The sequence below is a fragment of the Symphalangus syndactylus genome, chromosome 10 (assembly GCF_028878055.3).
Source record: "Symphalangus syndactylus isolate Jambi chromosome 10, NHGRI_mSymSyn1-v2.1_pri, whole genome shotgun sequence".
NCBI classification, from domain to species: domain Eukaryota; kingdom Metazoa; phylum Chordata; class Mammalia; order Primates; family Hylobatidae; genus Symphalangus; species Symphalangus syndactylus.
In genome coordinates, this window is record NC_072432.2 from 115,456,679 (window position 1) to 115,471,865 (window position 15,187).

General features: G+C 43.1%; 1 protein-coding gene across 4 annotated transcripts in view; it reads left to right on the forward strand.

Moving 5' to 3' along the window:
- The first annotated feature begins 374 nt into the window (after positions 1-374).
- PPP3CC (protein phosphatase 3 catalytic subunit gamma) overlaps positions 375-15,187 on the forward strand; it is a 108,480-nt gene continuing 93,667 nt past the window's right edge. For all 4 annotated transcript variants that reach the window (XM_055295640.2, XM_055295639.2, XM_055295641.2 and 1 more), the window contains exon 1: positions 375-1,191. In XM_055295640.2, the coding sequence (XP_055151615.1) occupies positions 1,143-1,191 (49 nt within the window). In that variant the 5' untranslated portion in view covers positions 375-1,142. The remainder of the gene's footprint in view (positions 1,192-15,187) is intronic.

Sequence of the window (15,187 nt, forward strand, 5' to 3'; positions counted from 1 at the left end):
ACACCGAGCATAGGAGAAGGTCAGTTCCTGTGGCCGAGGAGGTCCGGCCCAGGGGTCCTAGGAGCAGAGATCTCCCTTCTCTTCGATGTGGAAAGTGAGGAGCGAGCAGGACCTTGCTCAGAAACGGAGTTCCCCCAAACCCCCACCGCCCTAACTACTGGACTGGAACTAGGATGGACACGAATGTCGTTCTCACTGTGCTAACTGCACTCAACACGCGGGAAAGATGACGCGAGGGGGTTTAAATGTGTGGGTTTGCTGAATGACCCACAAAAGCTGAAGGAGCGCGGCCGGACTGTTCACACTCCTTGAGACAAAGCGGGTGGGAGACCCAGAGGTCAGGAGGGAGGTCGCCTGTGGGGTAGGACTGGCAGGTCAGGGATTCTCGGCGAGGCGGTCCCAGGAGGCGGCGCGGAGCGGCTGCGAGGCCGCAGGGCCGGGTCGCAAGATGGCCGCGGCCGGGCCAGCCTCCCGCGCAGGTCGCGCGGGCCACGCAGGCGGGTTTCAGATGTTCCGGGCCCGGGTAGGGGCTAGCAGGAAAGAAAGGGCCGGCTGCGGGGAGGGATGGCTGAGAAGAAGCGAAAATGGGCGGCTAGCACCAGGGACCTGGAGCCGGAGGAGCCGAGAACAGCGCGTGCGCCGAGCCCTACAGCCTCCCGGGAAGGCGGAAGCGTGGGGAGGGCGGTGCTCGGGGCGGGAGGCCGGGCCGGGTCCGCTTGGACAGCGGAGCCGCGCGTTGGGCCTCAGCGCGCCGACGGCGGCGCGCGGGACCGCTGGGAAGTTGTGAGAGCGGCGCGCGGGAGCGCGCTTGCGCGCACGAGGGCACGGGCCGCGAGCAGCTGCGGCCGCCCCGGTCGCCACCCTTAGCAGCGGTCGCGGTTGCTGTCGAAGCGGTGTTCCCTGCCTTAGCCGCTGGCGCCTCCCAAGAGAGCGGCCGGTGGGCCCGCGTCCTGTCAGTGGCGTCGGAGGTCGGCGCTGCGGCGGCCGCGCCCTTCTGGTACTCGGACACCGCTGAGGAGCCGGGGCTGGGCACGGCTGGCTGACGGCTCCGGACAGCTGAGGCTGCCAGAGGAGAAGGCGGCCGCCGCGGCGTAGGCGCACGTCGGGCGGGCTCCTGGAGCCTGGAGGAGGCCGAGGGGACCATGTCCGGGAGGCGCTTCCACCTCTCCACCACCGACCGCGTCATCAAAGGTGCCTGGCGGGCCGGGCCTTCCTGTGGGACCGGCGGGAAACGGCCCTCGGCTGGGCGGCGGCTCAGGGCGGAGGGAGGCTGGGGCCGGGCTGCGCCCACCCTAAGAGGGCTCGGAGGGGTGTAGGCAGGGCCGGGCGGCAGCCTCCGAGAGCAGCCCCTGGACCTGGCGTTTTCTGCTGCACCTGGTCAGGTGCCTGGCCGTCAGTGCCAGGTTCTCTCCCGAAGGGTTCAGGGTGCAGTGGGGACTTCTTTTCCTACCACCCCCGAAGGGCCCAGATCCCCGTCTTTTTTTCTGTTTAAGAAACGACTCGGGGGAAGCCATCAGGGGTGGTGTGAGCAGGGAGTCGACTCTTCCAAGTAAGATATTTAAGATTAGATCTTTCTTGACATCCGCCCCCCACTCTTTTTTAGGACGTATACCATGGGCCTTTTGACCCACTTTCTCTAGATCATTGCAAGTCACTGCTATTACTGAAATAAACTTAGTATGAGGAAGTCAGATAAATCCATTATATGATGTTTAAAATAAGTTTACGGAGCTTTTGACAGGGTAATGGTATTTTATTTTCCCTTTGGTTATAAAGACTTGGAGAATGATGTTTTCTGATTCATATGTGTACCTGCGTTAGATTTCTGTTGTTGTTATAAGAACAAAATGTAAGGGGCTCCTTGCTTTCTAAATCTTGTAGGGTTTTAGGTTATAGTTGTTTCTTCTAAACTAAGAAGATGGATTACACATAACCACTAATTTATGTGCTGCTTTTATTCAGCCGTAAGACTCAGGCACCACCCTTCTCTCTGAGATTAACAATCGGTTTGAAAGCGCTATCTTGTAAGAAGGGAATAGACTTAGGCCAGCTGTGTTAGTGGCCTCTGGATGCAGGGGTTAGCGTGACAGTGGGGAAAATTATGAAGATACTTTTCTTCTTTTTCATTTTGGTATTAGAATGAGAAAGGCAACTAATATTAATGACAGGAATACATTTTTAAAAGGTGAAACGCCTTATTGCATGTTCAGGGAGGGGGAAGAATTTTAGCGTATAATTTAGGTTTTCCCCCCATCTCCCCAAATCAGCTTCATAAATGTTAATTATCTATACTACATAATTATAATGGGATTTTTGAGATTCATCTGCTTAGCATTTGTATGCTATCGTTAGAGATTTAACTGAATTGTTCATCTAACTGACATTATCCCCTGAACAGCTAAATTATTGTGACCATTTAAATGTGTCTTCATATTATTAGTGTATAGCCTATAAGAAGTATATAACCCTCTCTTAAGATTCAGAGTGTGCTAAACATAACCTTTTTTGAGGAATCAAGGTCATTATGTACATTAATTTCTGTACTGTGCTGTTAATATGGCCGGTGCATTCTGCTGTATAAAGTTGTTAGCAGTTTCGTCCTGTACTAAAATGACTCCACAATGCTATACCAGTTCGGTGTTTTGTCTGCTTTTAGTTTCTCTCTCCAGTACCGTTTTCTGTCAAAATATGCCCTTACTGCTTTCTAATCTGCTACGTCTAAGCTGAAGTAGGCAGGGAAACCAGATAAGCCAGAACTGTGGGTCAAGTCAGAATAAATAGGATCTTAGTGAAGCTTAGTGCAGCCCTCAGGAATTTCACAGTCAAATCACCATTGCACCGTGTAATTTCCACCATAACATGCCATAAGATCAAAAGAAGACTAAAAATCTTAAATGACCCTTAAATATAGTAATAAATATTGTAAAATAAAATATAATAAAATAAAACAGTTAAAATGCAGGGGCTGGGGGCAGGCATGCTGGCTCATGCCTGTAACCCGAGCACTTTGGGAGGCCCATACAGGCAGATCACTGAGGTCAGGAGTTCGAAACCAGCCTGGTCAACATGGTGAAACTCCATCTCTACTAAACATACAAAAATTAGCTGGGCATGGTGGCGGGCACCTGTAATCCCAGCTACTTGGGAGTCTGAGGCATGAGAATTGCTTGAACCCAGGAGGCGGAGGTTGCAGTGAGCCAGAATGGTGCCACTGCATTCCAGTCTGGGCAACAGAGTGAAACTCTTTCTAAAAAAAATAAAAAATAAAAAAAGCAGGGGCTGGTTTATTGCTAGGCATGCTTATTATTAAATAAACACTGTCATCATATCCTGCAGGATGCAAATTTGTTCTTTACCAAAATTAATTACCAAATATTGTGTACTTTTAAGACGACTTTTAAATAAATGAAATAGAAATAATTTCAGGTCCTTAGAATGTATGGATTTCTCTCCTATATAAAAACTGTAGCGTAAGAGCTTGACCACAGCATTTGTGGCTTCATGGTGACTTATGTTGCTTTTTTCAAGGTTTTCCAGAGTTTGAAATAGTTGAAGAAAATGAGGTGTCACGTGTGCATAGCTAAGGTCCATTGTAATGGGTACTAAACCCTGGTCTGATGCTATCTTGTTTAGTCAGAGCTGTCTGCATTTATTCACAGCTTGAAAGCTTTTTCAGAGGTGATACCACACCCCAGTTATTTTTGTTTCTGTCATTTCCTGTTAACTTTAAGGTGTACCTAATTGTTCTGTTTGAGCAAATTTTGGAGAATAGTGGGTATGTGGGAGTGGTTTGTATTTTAGGCGTCCTTTAAATAGCAGCTTTCTTAAATTGAAGGATGTGGCTGGGTGCGGTGGCTCACACCTGTAATGCCAGCTACTTGGGAGGCTGAGGCAGGAGAATCTCTTGAACCCGGGAGGCAGAGGTTATAGTGAGCCAAGATTGTGCCACTGTAGTGTAGCCTGGGCGACAAGAGTGAAACTCAGTCTCAAGCCAAAAAAAAAAAAAAAAAAAAACTCATCTGTAAAATAGGGTTAATAATACCTTCCCTGTCAAGCCTGGGTCCTGCAAGTGACATAAAGGATGTGAAAAGGTCAAGTTAAGGTAGTACTTTGAGACATAATAGGTTGGTAATCGATTGCTTACTACAGAAGTGGTTAGTAGAAATATCATTAACATTTGAAAATATCAGAATTAGAAAGTATATGAAATTATAAGCTACAAAACTGTTCCTAGTCAGGAGAATACCTGTTCTACAGCATAGTGGATATGTGAGTGAAATCTCATCGGTAACAATGTGAAGAGATCAGCACAGTTCTGTCTGGTACTTCCCAGGCAGCAGATTTCTTCTCTATTTGTTGAAGGTGTTTATTTTATGTTTAAACCTTCTTATGATTTTACTCATTCATTAAATGTTTATTGAGTGCCATCTGCAATGTACCCTAGTAGGTTGCTCATTCATTTCTTCTTTGCTTTAAAAGTAGCATTTCTGTGAGCCTTTAGAGCAGTTTATGTGCACTGGGGCACCATTACTGGTATCTGAGCCAGAGAACTAGGAACCCAAATGATTAAATTGTGATATTCTTTCTGCTTTATTTTTTTTTCTAGTTTCCAAGTTCCTTTTCCTGTTTAAGGACATGTTTTTTATTTGACAGTGGTTTTTATAAAAGTAGTTTATTTCCCTGGAATGAATCTTTTCAGAAGCAACAAGGAAATTTCAGTAGCAATTACATGACGAATACAGAGAATCCATTGTCTTATTTTGTTATTTGATGGCCAGATGGGGTTTAACAGAAAAGTCAGATTTCTTTTCAGTAAGGTGCTGATACATTTCTCCCGTTCTCTTAGAATTCAAATATATTGTGTATTCACAGAGTACTGTACCATTTTTACCACACATGGGAGGCTACTGTTTCTTTAATATCATGGCACTGGGAATATTGTGCTTATGGCTTTCTTAAAATATTTTAATATTAGCGTGGACAAATATTGCTATTTCCACAAATATACCCTAAACCCGATTTCAGTCTCTGGTACTTATACTTCATTTCTTTCCACAGCTCTCCCCCCACTCTCCCTTTTTTATATCGATAATGAATTTAACGAGGGTTTAAAATTTTTTCTCTTAAATATAAGCCTAATCCTGCTACTTATACAATTTGAAAATCAGAAAGGGAAGAAAAGAAAGACTTCATATTCCTTCCCAGCAGAAATAACTCCTTTTAATACTTTTGTGTGTTTCCATCTGCAGGTATATTTTGAATTCAAAGGAAAATGGATCACACATATTAAAGCTTTTGTTATGCAAATATTTCATATTATTTTAACATAAATATTGTAATTTTACCTAAATATTTCCATAGTGGTTTCAATCAGCATGGAAATGGTTTCAAAGTGCTTATATTAATATTTTGGTTCTTTATATTTTCAGTGGGGACACATTAGTCACTTGATACAATACCAACCCAGAAGAAACATTTTCAAGTATAAATTTTCAATGTGAATACGTTTAAAAGTTGATATCTCCTGGATTTGTCAACAGTATTTAATTTATGCTTCGTTTACCATTGTGATTAACAAGCTGCCAAACTTTTGAAACATTCAAAATCAGTGCTAATTGAGATTCATACATCTGAGTAGAAATCTGGAACCTCTGAAAGGGCATCTTAATTTAAACACTTTTTTTTTTTTTTTTGGAGCAAGGATAAAGTATTCTTTCTTACCTATATGTTATTGGTTGTGATCAAAGCTTTATTTATGGTCTGACATTTGATAATTAAGCTTTCTCTCTTTTATTGCATTTTACAATGGGATTAAAAATTTTTTTTGCCTTACGTAATTTTTAGTGTACTGTAACTTTTACTGGAGTATATATGGGAAAATGTACAAATTATAAATGTACAGCTTAGTGAGTTTTTACAAATTTAGCACCCACATACCCATGTAACCGCTCAACTAAAATAGATAGATTACCAAAACCCCCAAAACAAGCATGAGTTCATGTTCAGTCACTGCTTTCCATCCCTAAATGGGCAATAGTGGGGAAAATATGACACTTGTAACCATTATTCTGGCTTCTAACGTCATATTTGTAAAGTAACATACTAATCACATCTTACTGTAAAGTGAAAAAAACAAGGGACTCTGAGAGAAAAATGCTAAGGACTCATTACTTAAAGTGAGGTAATTAATAAAGACCTTTTCCTAAACAGTGTTTGATACTAGGAATTGAATATCTTTCTATTAAGGTAACTTTTGGAAAAAGCTAATTTTTAGGCCAGGAGTGGTGGCTCACGCCTATAATCCCAGCACTTTGGGAAGCCGAGGTGGGTGGATCACCTGAGGTCCGGCCAACATGGTGAAACCCAGTCCCTATTAACAATACAAAAATTAGCTAGACATGGTGGTGCACACCTGTAGTCCCAGCTACTTAGGAGGCTGAGGCAGCAGAATCGCTTGAATCTGGGAGGCAGAAGTTGCAGTGAGCTGAGATTGCACCCCTGCACTCTAGTCTGGGTGACAGAGCAAGACTCTGTCTCAAAAAAAAAAAAAAAAACTGATTTTTAGACATATCTCTATTAGAGACAAAATTATTCATTTAATTCTGGGATTTGTAGTCATTTTGGAGCTTTGCTGCTACTTAATTGCTAAATGACTAATGGGAATAAAGGGATGTCTTAGAATCATTACTATCCTTTGGTGCAATCATTACTAGACTATAATGCTCCTTTATAGTTTTTTTTGGTGAGGGACAGGGTCTTGCTCTGTTGCCCAGGCTGGAGTACAGTGGCACGATCATGGCTCACTGCAGCTTCAGCTTCCTGGGCTCAGGTGATCCACCTCAGCCTCCCGAGTAGTTGGAACCACAGGCATAGCATACACCACCGTGGCCAACTAATTTTTTTTTTTTTTTGGGACAGAGTCTCTCTCTGTCGTTCAGGCTGGAGTGCAGTGGCGTGATCTCGGCTCACTGCAAGCTCTGCCTCCCGGGTTCATGCCATTCTCCTGCCTCAGCCTCCCGAGTAGCTGGAACTACAGACACCCGCCACCATGCCCGGCTAATTTCTTTTTGTATTTTTAGTAGAGACAGGGTTTCTCGATCTCCTGACCTCATGATCTGCCTGTCTCGGCCTCCCAAAGTGCTGGGATTACAGACGTGAGCCACCACACCTGGCCTAATTTTTGTATTTTTTATAGAGACAGAGTTTCGCCATGTTGTTGAGGCTGGTCTTGAACTCCTGGGCTCAAGCGATCTTCTTGCCTTTGTCTCCCAAAGTGCTGGGATTACGGTGTGAGCCACTGCGCCCTGCCTTTTATAGTTTTAATGTTAAAATTCAGCAGCATTTTAAATTTCAAAACTGAGGCCTAAAACTTTCAACCTAACCTAAGTGGTATCTTTCTTAGTTATCTTTATATTCTATCTGGTTGTCCAGATGAATGTAGACAGAACTTTTAGTTCCCCATATTCAATTTTGTTTTGTTGGCACTTTAGATTATCCTGAAATCTTTTAGTTTCTTGAGTCTTTGTTTGTTGTTAGAAGAGGGTTTAACTTGGTAACCAGGATCTTTAAATTGGGCACAGAAAGATATACTGGATGGCTGGACAAGATAATGTATTTCTTTGATGATCGTTATTAGATTTACTAATTGCTAACAGTTCATGAAGATTTTTTTGCAGCATCTAGACAATGTCAGCCCAAGAGACTGAAATTCTAAATGAGCAAACACTGAGAAATATTTGAAGAATTCATTCAGTAATTACCTGTGTAACATTCTTGCTAAAAGTGTTAAATTTAAGCTGAGCCTAGTTATAGTAGACAATCAGACAAATCCAGTTTGTGGGACTTTCTACAAGACAGTCGTCCTGAACTCTAAAAATTTCAAAGTGATGAAAAACAAAACAGAACAAAAAGGGCAGGAAAACTGTTCTAGATGAAAGAAGCTGAAAGAGAAATGACAGTCAAGTACAGTGTCAAGCCTGGATTAAGAAAACAAAAAACCATAGAGGACATTTTGGGGATAACTGGGAAAATTTGAATATGGTGTATATATTAGACGGTATTATATCTCTCTCTCTCTCTCTCTTTTTTTTTTTTTTTTTTTGAGATGGAGTTTCGCTGTTGTTGCCCAGGCTGGAATGCAATAGTGTGATCTTGGCTCACCGCAACCTCTGCCTCCCGGGTTCAAGCGATTCTCCTGCCTCAGCCTCCTGAGTAGCTGGGATTACAGGCATGCACCACCATGCCTGGCCAATTTTTTATTTTTAGTAGAGACGACGTTTCTCCATATTGGTCAGGCTGGTCTCGAGCTCCCGACCTCAGGTGATCTGCCCATCTCGGCCTCCCAAAGTACTGGGATTACAGGTGTGAGCCACCGTGCCTGGCCGATATCATTGTTAAATATCTTGAATGTGACGATATGGTATTATGGTTATATAGGAAAATGATCTTATTTTTAGGCAATACCTGATGAAGTATTTATGTTGAAATGTCGTGATGTTTGCAATTTGCTTTTATTTATTTTTTATTTTTTTTGAGATGGAGTCTCACCCTGTCACCCAGGCTGGAGTGCAGTGGCGCGATCTGGGCTCACTGCAAGCTCTGCCTCCCGGGTTCACGCCATTCTCCTGCTTCAGTCTCCCGAGTAGCTGGGAATACAGGCGCCTGCCACTACGCCCGGCTAATTTTTTGTATATTTAGTAGAGACGGGGTTTCACCGTGTTAGCCAGGATGGTTTTGATCTCCTGACCTTGTGATCCACCCGCCTCGGCCTCCCTAAGTGCTGGGATTACAGGCGTGAGCCACTGGCGCCCGGCCTGCAATTTGCTTTTAAATTGTTCAAAAAAAATCATTTGTAAAGAAAACAAAAGTGGCTAAACATTTACTATGGTGAATCTAGGTAAGAGCATATGGGTGTTCATTTTATGATTCTTTCACTTTTTAAATAGATTTCAGTTTTTCAAAATGTAAAGTTGGGGACAGCCAGGCATGGTGGCTCTCGCCTGTAGTTCCAGCTGCTTGGGACGCTGAAGCGGGAGGATTGCTTGAGGCGAGGAGTTCCAAGGCTTCGGTGAACTATGATTGCACCACTGTGTTCCATCTTGGGTGACACAGCGAGCACCCATCTCTATCTGAAAAAGAAAAAAGGGAGAAAACAAGTACAATTAAGAAATGGCTTGGCTGGGTGCAGTGGCTCATGCCTGTAATCCTAGTACTTTGGGAGGCCAAGGCGGCTGGATCACTTGAGCTCAGAAATTCAAGACTAGCCTGGCAACATGGTGAAACCCCGTGTCTACAAAAAGTACAAAAAATTAGCCAGGTGTGGTGGCCTGCACCTGTGGACCCAGCTACTCAGGAGGCTGAGGTGGGAGGATCACCTGAGCCGGGAGGTGGAGGTTGCAGTGGGCCAAGATAGTGCCACACTCCAGCCTGGGTGACTGAGACCCCATCTCAAAAAAAAAAAAAAGAAATGCCTCAAAACAGCTACAGCAAGGTTTAGGAAAGGCTGTCATCGTATTTGAGGATTCAGTAGTGTCTTAATGGGGGAAAGCTGAAAAGAAGAAAATGAGCCTTAAAGAATATTATAGCGGATGTGAAGTGGAGGCAACTTGTTTAGCAGAAAAAGTAGTTGTTTCAGCTACATAATGGGCATTAGAAAAACATACAGAAGTCAGTATGGAGAAAGAAAAGGTACTTAATTAACTAAGTAGAGAGAAGATGGGCAAACTAGAAGGGTCAGAGAACTGAAAGACGTAAAATGAAGAAAAAGAAGAGGGATAGTTGAAAACTGCTGTAGCAGTTGACATCAATTTCATTAAGGGGACGGCAAGACAATTTTGATGACTGGTTTTTTTTCTTTTTTTTTTGAGACAGAGTCTCACTGTCGCCTGGGCTGGAATGCAGTGGCACAATCTCGGCTCACAGCAACCTCTGTCTCCTGGGTTCAAGCAGTTATCCTGCCTCAGCCTCCTGAGTAGCTGGGATTACAGGTGCGCGCGACCACACCCAGCTAATTTTTTTTTTGTATTTTTAGTAGAGACGGGGTTTCACCATGTTGGTCAGGCTGGCCTCCAACTCCTGACCTTGTGATCTGCCTGCCTTGGCCTCCCAAAGTGCTGGGATTACAGGCGTGAGCCACCACGCCCGGCTGTGATAACCATGTTTTAAAAACCCAAAACAAATAGGCTTATAAACCTATTCTGAAATCATAGAAAATCCAAATATTACCCAGATAGATGATGTGGAAAGTGGAATGGCCATGTTTTTTATTTTATTGAAGAGATTGCAATGAAAAAAAGGGTGGTAGTGGGATAAAATAAATATTAACACTAATGAGTAGAGGAGAAAAAAAGGATTTTCTAAGTGTATTTTTCATCCCTGTTAATTGCACCACTCACCCATTTAGTCACTGGTTCAGATGACCAGCCTGGGAATCAGGCCAGACTCTTCTCCATTTTACTGCATGTCCAGTCCCACCAGACTGAATGCTGTGAACCTTTGGTTTGTACGTATCCTCTACTTCATCCTATTCTCACACCTTTTGCTTGTGCCATTGCAGGAGCCTCTTGCTGGGACTCTGTAGTTTGTCCACCTGTCATCATGATCTGTGAACAATGTCAAGGGTCATTCTTGTGCTCAAAATCCTTCATGAGCGCTTCCTGCCTGTGGGATAAACTCTAACTTTGTTGATGGGCAGTACCCTGCATGCTAAACCTCTCTAGGCTTGTCTTCCATTTCTTCCTCCTCATTTCACAACCCTCATCCCCAACCTACTTTATTTTATGTATGTATGTATGTATGTATGTATGTATTTATTTATTTTTTGAGACGAAGTCTCGCTGTGTCACCCAGGCTAGAGTGCAGTGGCGCCACCTCGGTTCACTGAAAGCTCCGCCTCCGGGTTCACACCATTCCCCTGCCTCAGCCTCCTGAGTAGCTGGGACTACTGCCACCTGCCACCCGCCACCACGCCCGGCTAATTTTTTTTTTTTTTTTTAAATAGAGATGGGGTTTCACTGTGTTAGCCAGGATGGTCTTGATTTCCTGAGCTCATGATCTGCCCACCACGGCCTCCCAAAGTGCTGGGATTACAGGCGTGAGCTACCACACCCGGCCCATTTATTTATTTTTGAGACAGAGTCTCACTCTGTCGCCCAGGCTGGAGTGCAGTGGCGCCATCTTGGCTCACTGCAACCTCCACCTCCTGGATTCAAGTGATTCTCCTTCCCCAGCCTCCTAGGTAGCTGGGATTACAGGTGCATGCCACCACGCCCAGCTAGTTTTTGTATTTTTAGTAGAGATGGGGTTTCACCATGTTGGCCAGGCTGGTCTCAAACTCCTGACCTCAGGTGATCTGCCCTCCTCGTCCTCCCAAAGTGCTGGGATTACAGGCATGAGCCACTGTGTCCGACCCCCAGCCTACTTTAATGCTACAGGTTGAGTGTTCCTAATCCAAAATCTGAAATTCTCCAAAATCTGAAGCTTTTTGAGTGCCAGATGACACCACAAGTGGACACTTTCTTTCCTGACCTCATGTGATGGGTTGTAATCAAAACCTGGGGATATAACCCAAAGTTTTTTCAGTGTCCCCAAGGGAAAAAGACCCTCCCAGCCCCCTTCGGTTGTGATATATCTTTTCCATGCACAGCATGATGGTGATGTCCAGGCAACCACAGATTGACCACGTAGGTGGCTGGGGTAGTGACATATTTGCTTTCTAATTCAGTGTCACAAATTTGTTTTGTGCACAAAATTATTAAAAATATAAAATTACCTTCACATTCTGTGTATAAGGTGTACATGAAACATAAATGAATTTTGTGTTTGGACTTGGGTTCCATTCCCAAGACGTCTCATTATGTATATGCAAATATTCCCAAATCTGAAACAATCTGAAATCTGAAATGCTTCTGGTCCTAAGCACTTTGAATAAGAAGTCATACTTGTCGTCCCTAGAATGTTTTATATCTGTGAATAGGCTCTTTGCTTCTGTGCGTAACGGTTTTTTTTTTTTTTTTTTTTTTTAACATTTTTGGAGATAAGGTCTCACTCTGTTGTCTAGGCTGGAGTGCAGTAATGCGATCAATGCTCACTGCGGCCTCAAACAAACTCCTGGCCTCAATTGATCGTCCTGCCTCATCCCTCCAAGTAGCTGGGACTACAGGCGTGTGCTGCTATGTCTGGCTAAATGTTTTATTTTTATTACTTTTTTGTAGTGACAGGGTCTTGCTATGTTGCCCAGCCTGGCCTCAAACTCCTGGCCTCAAGTGTTCGTCCCACCTCCCAGAGAGCTGGGATTACAGGCATGAGCCACTGTGCCTGGCCCTGCGTAGAATCCTGTCCCTTAGTTTGACCAGCTCCTGTTTGTCTTTCAAGATTTAGCCAAGGGGACTTCCGAGAAGCTTTTTCTCCTCTGCTAAGAAGCTGTGGAGAGTAATGGTTTGAGAACATGGGCTTCAGTCAGACATACCTGGATTCAAATTTCTGTTTTTTTTTTTTTTTTTTCAAGGAGATGGGGTCTTGCTGTGTTAGCCAGCTGAAGTGCAGTGGCACCATCATAGCTCACTGCAGCCTCAAACTCCTGGGCTCAAGTGATTCTCTTGCCTCATCCTCATGCCTGGGACTACAGGCATGTGCCACTATGCCCAGCTCAAATTCTTTTAGTGATGCATGACCTTGGATAAATCACTTACACTTGTTTTACCTGCATTTCTTTATCTGTAGAAGAGGGATAATGAAACTTGCAGTGGCAAGCACATAGTGAGTGCTCCATACGTGTTATGTTAGGTGCTGCTGCCGCCATCACTATCATCATCATCATCATAAGAATTACTGTCGCCTATGAGCTCCCATAAACAATCTCATTGCTTTGCAAATCGCTTTAAATGTTTTCTTGTCCTTTCTTCACAATAAACTGCACTCTTTAAGGGCAACCACTGTATCCTTAATGCTGAATGCAGTGCCTAACACATGCTTAGGTGCTTAGTAAATATTTAAGTATGTGCAAACATAAGAAGCTTATTTTATGGATGACAGTGTAAGAAAGAGTACAGACTCTGCTGATTACCAGCCGTGTGGCCTTTGAACTTTGTTATTTATTTTCCTTGCCACAGGTGTAAAATGGGAGATAGTGCCTACCTCAGAATTTAAAGATTACATCTCATATTGTATGTAAAGTGCTTAGCATAGTGCCCATAGCGGGTGGTTAATAAATGTTAGCTATTATTTAAAAAATAAATCAATCTTGGATCTTGACGAGATTTGACAGCAGATCTATTTTACTTTAAGTGACATGCGAAATTAAGATTTAAGAGTATTGTATTTTATATAGTCACGCTTACATAGTTGCTTAATGATTCAGAGTTCTGACAAATGCATCCTTAGGCAATTTCATCATTTTGCAAACATCGTACAGTATACAGTTATCCCTTGGTATATGTGAGAGCTTAGTTCCAGGACCCCTGCATATACCAAAATCCCTGAATACTCAAGTCCAGAAGCTGGCCTTGTGGAACCTGAGTATTCAAAAAGTTGGCCCTCTGTATTTGCAGGATTGGGTTTTGCAGCCTGTGTTTGGCTGAAAACATTTGCAAGTAAGTGAACCAGTGCGGTTCAAACCCATGTTGAGTTAACCATACTTACACAAACCTAGATGTTACATATATATATCTACAAACCTAGATGTTACATACCTAGGCTGTATGGTATAGCCTATTTCTCCTAAGCTACAAACCTGTGCAGCATGTTACTGTACTAAATACTGTAGGCAACTGTAACACAACAGTAAGTCTTTGGGTATCTAAACATATCTAAACCTAGAAAAGGTACAGTAAAAATACAGTATTAAAGATAAAAAATGGTCCACCTGTAGAGGGCACTTAACATGAATAGTGCTTGCAGGACTGGAAATTGCTCTGGATGAGTCAGGGAGTGCGTGGTGAGTGAATGTGAAGGCCTAGGACATTACTGTGCAACACTATAGGCTTTATAAACACTGCACACTTAGGCTATGCTAAATTTATAAAATATCTCTCTTCAATAGTAAATTAGCTTTAGCTTACTGTAACTTTTCCTTTATAAACTTAAAAAATTTTACACTTAACTCTTTTGTAATCATACTTAGCTTAAAATACAAACATATATAGCTGTACATATTTTCTTACATATCCTTATAAGCTTTTACGATTTCAAACATTTCTTATTTTTAAAACTTTTTTGTTAAAAATGAACACAAACCACACACATTAGCTGAGGCCTCCAGAGAGTCAGGATGATCAATGTCACTGTCTTCTACCTCCACCTCCTGTCCCACTGGAAGGTCTTCAGGGGAATTAACAGGCATGGAGCTGTCATCTCCTATGACAACAATGCCTTCTCATGGAATACCTCCTGAAGGACCTGTCTGGGGCTGTTTGACAGTTACCTTTTTTTGTTGTTTTTGTTTTTTGTTTTTTGAATAAGTAGAAGGAGTATACTCTAAAGTAATGATAAAAAGGGTGGTATAGTAAATGTATAAGCCAGTAACATGTTTGTTATCATTATATGACTGGCAGTGCAGTAGGTTTGTTTACACCAGCAGTACCACAAATGTGAGTAGTAGTGCCTTATGCCGTGATGTTAAGACAGGCGAAAACATCACTAGGTGATAGAAATTTTTCAGCTCCATTATGATCTTACAGGATCTCTGTCATATATATAGTCTTGTAGACTGAAATATTGCTATGTGGCACATGACTATTTTTTAACTTTAGTCTTAGATATTGAAAGGATTTAAGGCCGGGCACGGTGGCTCAAGCCTGTAATCCCAACACTTTGGGAGGCCGAGGTGGGTAGATCACGAGGTCAGGAGATCGAGACCACGGTGAAACCCCATCTCTACTAAAAATACAAAAAATTAGCTGGGCTCGGTGGTGGACACCTGTAGTCCCAGCTACTTGGGAGGCTGAGGCAGGAGAATGGCGTGAATCCGGGAGGCGGAGCTTGCAGTGAGCCGAGATTGCGCCACTGCACTCCAGCCTGGGCGACAGAGCGACACTCCATCTCAAAAAAAAAAAAAAAGGATTTAAACCTAAAATGCTTCAGAAGAAAAATGATGAAATTTTCCTTTTCTGTAGTATAGATAGAATTTTGGAAGTGATGTATTCATAAATATTTGATGAGTTCCTATTACATGGAGCACATTTCTGGTTAT